The sequence below is a fragment of the Chamaea fasciata genome, unplaced genomic scaffold (assembly GCF_029207755.1).
Source record: "Chamaea fasciata isolate MVZ Bird 193981 ecotype frontalis unplaced genomic scaffold, bChaFas1.0.hap1 SCAF_4, whole genome shotgun sequence".
Taxonomy (NCBI): domain Eukaryota; kingdom Metazoa; phylum Chordata; class Aves; order Passeriformes; family Sylviidae; genus Chamaea; species Chamaea fasciata.
This window is the reverse complement of record NW_027094089.1, coordinates 20,167,504-20,180,324: the sequence shown is the minus strand read 5'-3', so window position 1 is coordinate 20,180,324 and position 12,821 is coordinate 20,167,504. Positions and strand designations below refer to the sequence as shown.

Here is a 12,821-nt window from a genome sequence, read left to right as displayed (position 1 = left end):
AAGTGGCATTGAGAGAGTCTGAGTGAGGGGACAAGGACTTAGGAGCCCTCAACTAGGTCTTCTTTATTACATCTTTAAAAATAGTGACTTATATAAAGTGAATCAAGTACTTGTGATAAGTGGTAATAGTCTTGTAATTTCTTGTATCCTGTTTGAGCTTTGTCTTCCACCCTACTTCAGGTTTCGGAGCAGGAGATGGATGAAGCAATCGCACGTACTACCCACCGAGAGAGCAAGGATGCCAGCTCCTCTCACGTCACAGGTAGCAACATGTTCTCTTCTCTAGTATGTGTTCTCTCACAGATGCAGAAACATTTAAGGGCAGGCTCTGAAGTTCCCCAGCATTATTATTTTGAGAGCCCTTAAGACAGCAGAACAGTGTAGGGAGTATCATCACTCTGTCCACTGCAGAAATTTCAGCACAAACATCCAGTTCAGATGGATCAGCTCTGCAGCTTATGTAACTTGCTTTCTTTCACTTGGCTGCCATGACCTGAAAGTAGGGTTGTCAAGAGGTGGTTGTTCTGAACTTCTTTCTGGATGAGGGGAAGCACAGTGTTCCAGTAGGGAAAGAACAGGAGGGATCTACTCCATCTATGTATGCTTGCCCTTGATGGCAAAAAACCTCTCTAAGTATTGTGACCTTTTGAAAAAGTCCAGGTGTTGCATACTGGACTCTATGTTTTAACACCATTTTGATCTTCAAAGTCATGTCAAAATATGTACTCTGGCATCTCTCTATGTGTTTGAACTCCAGCACTTCCTAAAGTCTGGCAGATGAAAGCAAACTTTTGGCAATGGCAGAGTGACCAGTAAGGTGATGTTCAGACAGAAATGTTAGATTTGTTACATGATCCCCTTTTTATGTGTGTCATCTAAGAGCTGCTTTGAAGTTGACCTTGCTAATTTGTCTTCTGAGGTTGCCCCTAGTCAGCAGCATGTTTCAGCAGGTGGGGGAGACCATCTCCTGCTCATCTCTTGTTCATAGCACTGCCCTGGGCCTGGCTGGTGTAATATGTCTCAGTGGTAACATTCCATCTGATATGAGGGAGAGCTTGTGAAATGCTGAATAAATCTCACTTTAGGAAAGCAATTCAGATAATAAATAAGTGGGGCTAAATGCAGCCACCAGCTCAGAAGATAGATGAGAAGCTTGTTTGGTTATATGGACCACAACTTTAATTTTTGGCATCTAACTAATCTGTGTTTAACAGGAGCTGTACAAAAAAGTCCATCTCCTAGTGTGAAGGCCAAACAAGGAGAGACCTCATCTCCCCTCAGCTGGACTATGAAACGCTTCTTGGAGCCAGCAAGCCGGGTAAAAGGATTAGATGCAATAAAAATTGAGCCTGCTTCAAATTCAGCTTTTACTGAAGCTCATACTTGGCCAAGGGGCTCAAAACCAAGCCTGCATGTTCCTTCTCTGTCACATGAACTCTATAAAAGGGCTTTTTTCTTGTGTCACACATCTAAATTGTGACGGCAGCAACCTCCTGTTTGTCTGTGTGACTGTAGCCTTTGGGAGTGATCTGCAGAGCATGGAAGAGAAGGCTGTGGGGTCCCACTTCCTGCCACCTCCAAGGCACTTCTGCTCTGTGGGACACATGAAGTTAGCAAGAGAGACCTGAGCCTGTGGGCAGAAGGCTGAGACTAAGTCCCTCTGTGTAGACATTGCAGTGGAAAAGTCTGTTTTTCCTGGTAAAGCCAAGGAAGCCGTAGACACTTGTGTCTGGAGGTACTAAACCTTCCCTTCTCTCAGTGTAGAATGGGTATAAAGGGAACTGAAAAAGTGAATAGTTTCATCCCTTGTTTCTTCACTTAACCACACCTGTAAAGCAGTCAGATTTGGAATCCTTTTTTATTTATTGTATTGGCTAAAAACATGTTGATATGCAGTGTTCCAGACATCCAGTTTCAACAGTTTGGCTCTCAATATACTGACAAGTCCTCTATTTTAAAAATTGGCTTTAATCTTCCTTTATTGACACAGCAATATGAGTGGTCTGTGTGGTGCTCACGTGCAAGCAAGACAGCTGGTCACCAGGGTCACTTCTCTTCAGCAGGGATCCGTCAGCTCTGAGGCAGAGCTTTCCCAGTACTTCTCCCATGATGGTGGGAGCCATCTCCCCTTCTCTGATGCTGTACCTGGCTCGTGTAATGAAGAGCAGCTCCGTCAGAAGAACAGGAACAGCTGGTTGGACGATGGCTCTCCTCTCCATGGAAGCCTGAGTAAGTGATGCAAATGTGTCTGGTCATTGGGCTAGTAGGGGGAGAGCCACTGAGTGCTGGGTTCCTATACAGGAGAGCTGTGGTGGTCCCTGTGCTGGTAAGAAATGCCAGGCAGTGTAGTGCAAGCCACTGTTGATTGCATGAAGTCCTGTAAAATTGAAGAAATTTTTAAGAATCCTCAGAAATGCCTGTTTTCATGATATTTTGTTCAAAACACTGTTCTGATAGTGTGAAAATGACTTTGATTGATTAGGATGAAACTAGATTGACAGCACTGCAGAGTTTGGGGTTTTTTTGAATGACTGATCATCTTATTTATTGCATTTATCAAAAATGTTTATAGCTATCTCAGAAACTTTGAGAGGGTCAATATATGTGTAAAAACAAGCAAATGTGCAATTTTACATCAGGTATTTGCATGTGTGTCTTTCTCCCCATAGTAACTGACTGAAAGAACCTTGTGTGTCCTTAGTTAAGTACACAAGTTCAAAAGATGTATTTTTTTCTCCCTATCCTGTGTTTCTCAAGTAATTTCTTTGTCTACAGCTTATTTTCTGTGGAAATTATTTAATGTTTAAAAGCATTTTTACATTTCTAACTAGCGACCAAAACCAAAACAACTTCCTACAAAGTAAGATGCCATTCTTTCTAAGGAGAACGTGGAAAGGATTCTTGGGTTTGTTACTTGCTAATTCAAAATTGATTGTTGTGTGCTTCAGTCTTTTTTCAAGAAAGCAATTTTTACTCTCTGTGAGCTAATGCAGGAGTCCTGAGCTTAGATTTAATGAAAGTGTGAAAGAAAATCTGTTGTTTAAGCTAAAATACACATTTGAATTTGCATCCCTTTCTTCTTTGAGTCATAGCCATAATTTAGAAATAACCTGAAAGTAGAACTAGCCATACCAATGAACTGACTTTGGGAATTACTGTAAATTGTGGTGCTATCTGCAGTCCTCTTGATACTACTGTAGGTAGGGGGAGGACATACAAAACCTGGTTTTTTTGCTTTGTGAAGAAGAGTTAAGCTTCCTCTGCAAACAGAGCCACATGTATTCTGCTGTAGTGAGATGCATGGTGTTAAAAATCATCTGTAAGTACAGTTGAAGTATATTTTTTTTTCCTAGCTGCTAGAGATGCGGAAGTGACTAAAGCAAATGGTTTGACTTCTCCAGCTAGTGGGAGGTCATCTGGCCATCACAACAAGCATGTGGAGTCTGTCCGACCCGGAATTCTCAGTGACAGTCCCAAATCTGCCCGCAGCCCCTTTCACCGACAGAGGAGGGTTGTTTTCTATGATGGTGATGCCAGTGATGACGATGAAAGTTCCCACTTGCACAGAAGCCAGAGGGACAAGAGCCAGGAGGATGCTGGCATTGTCATTACAACCTCGTCTGTTGAAATCGATGATGAGAGGCAGGACAGTGAGTCATCGAGATACAGCGGCATGGAGACATCTTCCTCTGTCTTCAGCAACTCCGTGGAGTCTGCAGATAGCACGCTGGAGCAAATTGAATCTCCTTTTTTCCCTATCATAGCATTTGATTACTCAAGTGTGCCTGAAGTTCGCCTTGGCAGCCTGAGTTTGAGGGAGCTCCGGGAAGCGCAACTTGAATCTAAGAGATCGCCAAAACTTGAGCACAGAGCAGTCACCAGAGTGAAAAGCATGATGAGCACTGAGTGCCGAAGCCTTCAGAGACACAGGGCAGAGGAGCATGGCTCTTACAACAAGCCTGTTGCCAGGATGCTCCCTCACAGCAAGAAGTGTGAAGCACCTGATGCAGTTGGGCAGGGCCAGGTTGAAGTCGTCACTCTGGTTCGCAATGAGCACGAGTCATTTGGCCTGGATTTGGAAATCCAAGCCATGCCCTTAAAGGTTGTCGTCACAGGGATGCGGCCAGGTGGACCGGCAGAAATGGTAATTTGTAATTTGAGTTGCCTTATAGGGATGTGCTTTCCCATTGTGGGGATGACTATTATTATTTTTATTGTTATTATTAAGCAAGTGGTCTGTTGAGAGTAAGCGCAACTGAGGTGTTTGTCCTTGCTGGGCAAAATATGTCACCCCATGTTGTTCTGGTGCTGCTGCTAAATAAAGTATTTCTGATTCAGAAGTGCACTCAGGCTAATTCAAAACTAAGAGAGGTGGGATGCAAATCCACTGAGACGGTCCCACCCCCCCCTTGAAATCGCAATTTTGAGGGAATGCAATTTTTGTATTTATTTTCTAACTAGGCGAAGACAAAATAAGTAAATCCTGGTGGCAGAGGATGGTGATAATAAATGTATATTATGCTTTGCTACTTTATATGCACATGTCCCTGTATTACAGGGATCTGGAACCAAGAGGCTTTAGGTGCTGGCCAGGTTTTCCAAGAGCTACAGTAGTCGCAGTGGTACATTGCTCTTCTGCATCTCATACGTGCCTGTACCAATATGGATACGTGCTTCATGCTGGTTATGGAATTGCTAGATGCAGAAGTGCAGAAAGAAGAATAATACTCTGGTGTACAAATCTGGCTGTAGCATTTTTAATCTCATTAGCGGCCACTGGAGTAAGAGGGATATGGCATAGCAGTTTGAATAGGGCTGTGAGATCTGGGGACGTGGGTTTTGTTCCTGCCTTTTTCTCAGATTTATTTTGCAGTATTTAGAAACAAACCTGCACCTTAAGAGCTCAGTTCATGTCTGTTCACTGGCTTAAGAGAGTTCCACCTGAGAAGCAGTTCATGCATGGAATTAAAAAATGACACACAGTGTTCCAGTCCTGAAGAAGCTAGGGCTGATCTGTCCCATTTCATAACTAAGAGGGCTATGTCCTCCATCCTGATACTCATCTCCCAGAGAAACCGGCAGATCTTTTGACCTTCCTGTTTTAGATTGATCTTTAATTCTCCTCGTGGCAGAAACATAGTCTGTTCTTTGTTTATGTGCTGGCAAACTGACAGCAGTGGTACCTGTGCTCTGCAGTGATGTGAAATAGGGGAGATGTTGCTCGTAAGCTATTAATTGCTTCCCTGCAATCTTTGCCTCTGTGCCAGGGTTTCTGATGTGTATTTATAATTTCCTTGAATCTCTCTTTGCATCAGGGATCAATGGGCAAGATGGCTGTCGGCGATGAGATTACCACTATCAACAGCATCCCTGTCAGCAAGATGATGTATGAGGAAATCTGCTTGCTTATGCAGTGTCTTCCCACATCCGTAACCCTGGAGATCCAGAAGGCAGCATCAGGTGAGAAAGTAGTTTTGGTTTTGTACCATTTATTCTGGGCACCAGTGAACAAAATGCCCTTGGATCACCTGGGCCAGATCTTCTGCTGTCCTAGATTTCCACATGGATTCAGAGAAGAGGGCAGGGGGATGATGTGTCTGCGTTGGTGAGCCAAGTAAAGCGCTTAATCACCAAACCAAGCTTCAGGGTCCTCTCCAGCACCATGATAAGGGGAGAAAACCTATTCCTGTGTGAGGTATTCAAAGCTCCCACATAGAGTAGGTCCCTCCTGCCAATGCTTGCAGAGGTCTGAGTCATTTGATGCAGTCCTGGAACTAAAGTGGCAGTGACACTTGTCCTGACAACTCATTTTATTGCTGTGCCTGTTCATTAAATATATTGGCCCCTTCTAATTAAATCTCTCTTTCTCTCTTAAATCTGAAGTTCTAGTAATGCTTTATAAATGGACAGTAAGGTACTACAAGCCTCTTTTCTTTCTTTTCTTTCTTTTCTTTTCTTTTCTTTCTTTTCTTTCTTTTTCTTTCTTTTTCTTTTCTTTTTCTTTCTTTTTCTTTCTTTTCCTTTCCTTTCTTTCTTTTTCTTTCTTTTATCTTTTCTCTTTTCTCTCTTTTCTTTTTCTTCCTTTTCTTCCTTTTCTTCCTTTTCTTCCTTTTCTTCCCTTTTCTTCCCTTTTCTTCCCTTTTCTTCCCTTTTCTTCCCTTTTCTTCCCTTTTCTTCCCTTCCCTTCCCTTCCCTTCCCTTCCCTTCCCTTCCCTTCCCTTCCCTTCCCTTCCCTTCCCTTCCCTTCCCTTTTCTTCCCTTCCCTTCCCTTCCCTTCCCTTCCCTTCCCTTCCCTTCCCTTCCCTTCCCTTCCCTTCCCTTCCCTTCCCTTCCCTTCCCTTCCCTTCCCTTCCCTTCCCTTCCCTTCCCTTCCCTTCCCTTCCCTTCCCTTCCCTTCCCTTCCCTTCCCTTCCCTTCCCTTCCCTTCCCTTCCCTTCCCTTCCCTTCCCTTCCCTTCCCTTCCCTTCCCTTCCCTTCCCTTCCCTTCCCTTCCCTTCCCTTCCCTTCCCTTCCCTTCCCTTCCCTTCCCTTCCCTTCCCTTCCCTTCCCTTCCCTTCCCTTCCCTTCCCTTCCCTTCCCTTCCCTTCCCTTCCCTTCCCTTCCCTTCCCTTCCCTTCCCTTCCCTTCCCTTCCCTTCCCTTCCCTTCCCTTCCCTTCCCTTCCCTCCCCTCCCCTCCCCTCCCCTCCCCTCCCCTCCCCTCCCCTCCCCTCCCCTCCCCTCCCCTCCCCTCCCCTCCCCTCCCCTCCCCTCCCCTCCCCTCCCCTCCCCTCCCCTCCCCTCCCCTCCCCTCCCCTCCCCTCCCCTCCCCTCCCCTTTTATGTGTCAAAATTCTCTAAAGTGCAGGAAGATGAAACAGAAAACTAAAATCTTATAAAAATGATTATTTGCATGTTCCATTACAAAAAGTTTTCTAGTGTGAGTTGAAATACTTGATACCTTCTTGCTTTCTGCTCAGGGCTGATTTATGCTGCTACAGCAATATATGAATCCCCACAGACTGTACAAATTATGTGGTGTGGAAATGAGTGTTTGAAAAAGAAAAGCATACTTTCCAAATTCAAGAAGAACATAATATTTTGCTTTGTTCTAGCTTATGATGTTCTTTGTGTACCTATTAATACCTGGGAACCTAAAGTGCCTCCAGATGCTTGACTTTCAGTTGTTCTTTGAAGAATTCCAGGCTTGGCAGGTTCTTGTTCTTTTTCCCTTAGATTGCTGGGGCTTTTCAAACCAATAGCCCTGGGGTGAGGACACATTGGCAGTACTTTGTAGGGCACTTCACCCTTCCCCTTGTCCTATCCCGCTGGCTAAAAAGGTGGTCTCTTCAGCATGTGATCCACCATGCTGAAGCAGGGGAGTACGTCAAATTCTAACCTGACTGCTTCAGATTGCCCTCCTAAGGTGTTTTTTCTGTTTACTCCAGGAGGAATCAGCACTTCTTAACATGGATACCTAAGTTAAGTGATGTGGATAATTCTATAGGTTTGTGTGAGAAGTACAGAGATGTGCAGGCAGCTTTGAATGAGCAGGAAAGGATGCTGACACTGTGTATAACTTCTCCATACACTTTCTGGGCCCCATGTGATAATAACTGGCCTTCTGGAAGGTGGCTTGAATGGAGATGCATGTCTCAGAAGCAGTGTAGAAAAGTGGAATCTGGTATGTTGGGTAAAGTGCTGGAAACTGAAGATGTAGAGAAATGAATGAGCAGGAAGGTGTCAGAGTGCAGCAATGACAGGGAGCTCAGTGTGCTGCCCAGAAGTGGGTTAAACAGGTACTGGAAGCAAGGAGAGGTCTGTCCCAGAAATGCAGTAAAGCCCATGTGTTTAATGTGTGCATAAAGTCACCCATGCATGTCACATTGAACAACTGCAGAAGTGCTAAGGGGTCAGAGCCAAGTTATTTATGACTGTCACTGTGTTATCTGGTCACCTTTGCTATGTCAGGGCTTTCTGTGCTCCCCAGCATCTCTGTTGGTGACTTCAGATATGAAGTGATGAGAAGCAGTGCTGCTCAGCATGACATACTGCATGCTGACACTTTGGTAGTTGGCTGCTTGACTGCTGCAATTTCAAAGATGAGAGTTAAACAGATCATGACAACTCACCTTGGATAAGTGCATTGCTCCCTTCTGTGCACTACTCAAATACACATAGTTGTGATTAATTCGAGTTGTTGTAAACATCATTACAGAAGAGGAGGAGTGCAGATGAAAATGGAAATGTGTTGTCAATGTGGGTGTCTGTTTTTATAATGAAACCTGGTGTTTTCTATATCACTTCTTATATTTGACAGGATTTTGCCTTTTTTTTCTTTTTTTTTCAATCGTGATGCAGCTGTCAGCAGATTTACAAACCTCATCCTGTCTCCAGGGGTAGACACTCAAAATCAGGCCAATGTCAACAGCATCCTCACAACGGAGGAAGAACAGAGTTCTGGGAAGCGAGAAAAAGCAGGTCTGCAAGCTGCTGTCGGTGGCTGCACAGCAGAGAGAGCAACACTGCCACCTGATGCCGGCACGGGCAGGGATGTGCACAGGGGTGTTCCGAAGGGCAGCCATGAAGAGGAGTGCGTGGCCATTCCCGTCACTGACATCGATGACCTGCTCAGCCAGATGGGTGCCCCCGAGAGCAGGGCCTCACGCACCCCATCACGTGCAGAGAGCCCCCTCCGAGACGAGTACACCACGATGTGCTGCTGTGGCACTGATGAGGGCTGCCCCGAGTCTGAGCCGCGAGCACCCAAGGAGGAGCTGATGGAGAAAGCTGTGAATTGTGGAGCTAATGCACAAGGGGTTTTGGGGCTGTCTGTGTTGGACTCCATCAACACAGGCAAACTTTTTACTGTGAATAAAAACTCTTTGAATAACTATTCTAGGAATTTTAGCAGTTTAAATGAGGATGAGTTGCCTGCAGCAAACTCTCTGGAAGGTAAGAGAAGTGACCCATTTCCAAAATCAATGTATGGGGCTGCGGAGGATTCTCACTCAGACACAGAGTCTCTCACAGAAGCCTTTGACAGTGCTAGTGAGGTGTTGCTTGGGCAGTGTGCTTCTGCCAATGCCCCTGCAGGCTGTACTGTAACAGAGTCAGATGAGGAGCAAATTGAGATTTGTTGCATGAATGATGAGCTGCAGAAGCCCGCACAGGAGCAGCGTCTCACCTCTGGAACAAGTCTGTCCTCTCTATCCCAGCTGCACCCTTACAGTGGCAAAGTTTTGCAGAATGAGGACTATGCAGTGTGTGGGTCACTGGAGACAAGCATCAACAAACTAGGTTTGGAAGATAATGGTGAGCCCACTCCATGTCCTTCACAGTGTCCAGATGTGTCCTCTGCATCCTTGTGTTCTCATTCCTCAGTTCTTCTGCCAGAAGATATCCTAAAGAATTCAGTCAGTATCCCTGAAGTTTACTCTTCCTGTAACAATGGTGCCTTACATACAGAAGAAGAGATGGATTTGGGGAACAGTAATGAAAATAAGAAATGCTGTGAATCCATTGGAGAAAAAGGGTCTCTGCACTGCAAAAAGACAAGCTTTTGCTCTGCTAGAAATGTCAATGTCTTGGAGAACAGCTTGTTTGAGAAAGAAGGATGTCGTGATGAGCAGGGATCCAAATCTGAAAGTGAAATGGCAGTTGATGACTCTAATCATGCTGCTAATTATTGCTTGCTGAAGAAAGAAACCAACAGTTCGTCCACCTTGTCCAAAACAGACAGCAGTCATATGAATGCATCATCAACAAGAGGAATATCACTCAGGTCACCCTTTTCCACTAGATCTAAAGATCCAAAGGCTAATGCGACTCATGAATTGCCAGGAAAAAATGAGAAAATTAACTCTGTGACTTCAGGAAGGACTTCAAATGGAAAAGTCCAAAGCTCTGGCACAAATCACTGCAAAGCAGCTGCAGTACCGCACAGCCCATCCTCACAGAAAAAATCCTGTCAGGAGTCTAAGGTAATGGCACAAAAAAGTATAATGGATACCCTTTTAAATAATCAGAAATCTAAAGCAGGACCAAAGCTAAAAGGGTTCACCATCAAAAGCAAAGCAAAGACATATTCAGATTCTTCTGGCATTACTCCTACCAAAGTCAATGGGGCTGATCAGAAAAGGGCTTCTGTTTCTCCACAACTGTCCCCCAAACTCCTTGGAAAGAAAACACCCTTGTCTCATAATTCACCTACAAACTCAGATCCTGGAAAGAGCATTTCAGCAGCCTCAAAGACTCTGAAATCAGAGCTGGAAAATAAACCATCTCTGGTAATTTCTGAAGATTCACTTCTGACTATCCCAAATGGCAGCAGCAGTCCAACCGCAAGTGGTGAAATGAAATGTGGCTGTGGGGAGCTGTCATGGGGAAGGCCAAAAGAGAAGCAAGTTTCCATGCAGACTGTGGTGTGTCAGGGTAAGGGTGCTATGGTTGATGATTTCAGAGCCAGAGACAGTCAGTCCATAGTCACTTCACCTCCTCAGGGGATACCAAAAGCTGAGTGTGGGAAAGGGAGGACTGATAACCCTGGAAGAGAACTGAACACAATCAAAAGCATCTGTAGTGCAGATGTTCTTAGACAATTAGATCTGCAAAACACAGAAACATCTGCTGGAGCCTGCTCTTTTTCCTTGGGGTCCTCCTCAGTTCAGCAGGAGCAGCTGGAAGGGCAGGAGATGCAACGCAGTTTCATTGAGGTGAAGCTTTCCTCCTCATCATCCCCTTCCTCCTCCTCCTCTGCCTCGTCCTCACTAGCATCATTTTTGCGGCTGCCATTGCTGGAGAAAACAGAAGAGGTAAATGCAGAAGTGCCTCGGCTGACTGAGGAGATTGGGACCATGCAGTATTTCTCAAGAGGAGATACTGCTGGAGACAGACGTCTCTGTGGCTTGTCAAAACCTGTGACAAGGACCTACTCAATGCCATCCCAGTTATCGGGACACTTGAGGGAGGATTGCCATGTTGCAGAGGTTCACCCTGTGCAAGGATCCCAGGGTCAAACTGCAGAGGAGAAATATCCACAGGCAGCAACAGGGATGTTAAAGGTGGCTCACCTGAATCTGCCTAACAGCCAGAGTGGAAAGGAGCAGGCGTGTGCCTCCAAAAGTGCCCAGAAGGTCCATGACACATCCTCCTCAGCCAGTGACATCAGCTACCCCACTGCTGATAAACTGAGAAACTTCAGGCGGAATTACTATTACTATGAGCTGAACTGGCCGCATGAGCCAATTTCATCCTTCTCTGTCAAACAGAGGATCAAATCCTTTGAAAACCTGGCTAATTTTGACCGGCCCATTGTGAAGGCCATTGATATATGCTCAACTGCAAGGTTGCCCCATGCCAGGAGGTCATGTGGTGGGTTGGTCACCACATCCAGCTCCACTGAGACACCATGGTCACTGCGGCGCAGCTTGAGCTCCTATGGTGGCAGCCCCAGCCCAGCCAACACCGTGGCCAAATCTCCCCTTAGCATAGAGCCTGTGTGTGTGACCGAGGGTGGCAAAGGGGACGAAAAGCCCCAGAGGAGTGAGGAGGATGGTGCTGGGGCAGACATGACTGCCTTCCCCACCTCGGTCTCACAGGCGCGCCGCAGCCGAGGCCTGGGGCGGCTGTCACTGTCCCGCTCCAGGCTGCGGGAGCTGAGAGCCCTCAGTATGCCCAACCTGGACAAGCTGTGTGGAGAGGGCTTCTCAGAGCCCCCGCAGCCTGCCTGCTTCAAGACAGAGCTGGAAGTCACACCCCGCAGAGCCCTTGGCGTGCCTGCCCAGAGCAGGGCAGTTCCACTAGCCCACTGCAGCCCCACAGAGCTGGGTGCAATGGGACTGGGAGCCTGCAGCCCCTGGGACAGTGGCTCAGGGACGCCGGGTTCTGCCTCAGAAGATGACATGCCCCATGGCAGCTCTCTGTTTGGGGGAAACAGCTGGTCTATCAGGTTAGTGTCAGCTTTGATATTTTTGTTTTATCCCTAACCCTGGCAAAGCTTCCACTGTGCCACAGGTCTGCCCCAAAGCACGTTTCTGCTGTGGCCCCAGCCTGCCATCCCCTCACAGTCTGGGGGTGCCATTCATGACTTTATGCCTTGGAGCTACCATGCTGCTGTGTCTTGGCTTCAGTACAAGATTAAATATTTTATCCGGGGACGGCTGGGCTCCTTTTCTGTGGCCCCTCTAGGTGGTTTTGGTCAGTTTTTTGGCCATGTTACAGCACAGCAGTAGTGGTGGAGAGGAGGCTGCACAGCACTGGCTGCCAGCACAGCCTGTGGTGACAAACGAGCTTGTTGTCCTGCCAGAAGCAGTCTTCAGATGTAGTTGTCTCCTGTTAATGTTTGTTGCTAAAACCATTAGGGAAGGATGAGTGGAACAGAACAGGGACTGACTTCCAGAGTTATTCTTAAATAATCTTCTCTGTCCCTTACTCTTCTCCCAGTATACACCATTTCTTTACCAGTTTTCAAGATTTCTTCTTTGTCCTTTATCCTAATACAGCCTACATTGTATATGTGAAATGTATCTCTACAAAGTAGGGAAATATAGAGCTTTTCTGTCTTTTTATGTTTATTTTAGCTTGGATCAGCTGCTCATCTCAAGCCTGGACCAGCAAAAACTGCAATCTGTTTTGTCAGTGGTAGTACCAAAAGGTGATGTTGCTGCTATGCTCCAAGAAGTCAAAGCACAAGTAAAGGTAAAAGTCACAAGATAAAACTGGGTTATTGGTGGATTTTTGAGGGCTTTCTTATGGGTAGATAAAATCTTTTCCAAACTGTTTCAGGTCTCTTCCAGTAGTAGTAGTAGTCACGGGACAGGCTATTGCTATCAACTGCAGTTGGT

General features: G+C 46.0%; 1 protein-coding gene across 3 annotated transcripts in view; it reads left to right on the top strand.

Annotated features, from left to right (window-relative positions):
* PDZD2 (PDZ domain containing 2) overlaps positions 1–12,821 on the top strand; it is a 137,822-nt gene that overhangs the window by 112,126 nt on the left and 12,875 nt on the right. For 2 of the 3 annotated variants that reach the window (XM_066181028.1, XM_066181029.1), the window contains 7 exons: positions 181–262; positions 1,215–1,318; positions 2,061–2,229; positions 3,354–4,144; positions 5,316–5,460; positions 8,338–11,926; positions 12,558–12,675. In XM_066181028.1, the coding sequence (XP_066037125.1) occupies positions 181–262; positions 1,215–1,318; positions 2,061–2,229; positions 3,354–4,144; positions 5,316–5,460; positions 8,338–11,926; positions 12,558–12,675 (4,998 nt within the window). The remainder of the gene's footprint in view (positions 1–180; positions 263–1,214; positions 1,319–2,060; positions 2,230–3,353; positions 4,145–5,315; positions 5,461–8,337; positions 11,927–12,557; positions 12,676–12,821) is intronic. The other variant, XM_066181027.1, reaches the window with a different exon arrangement.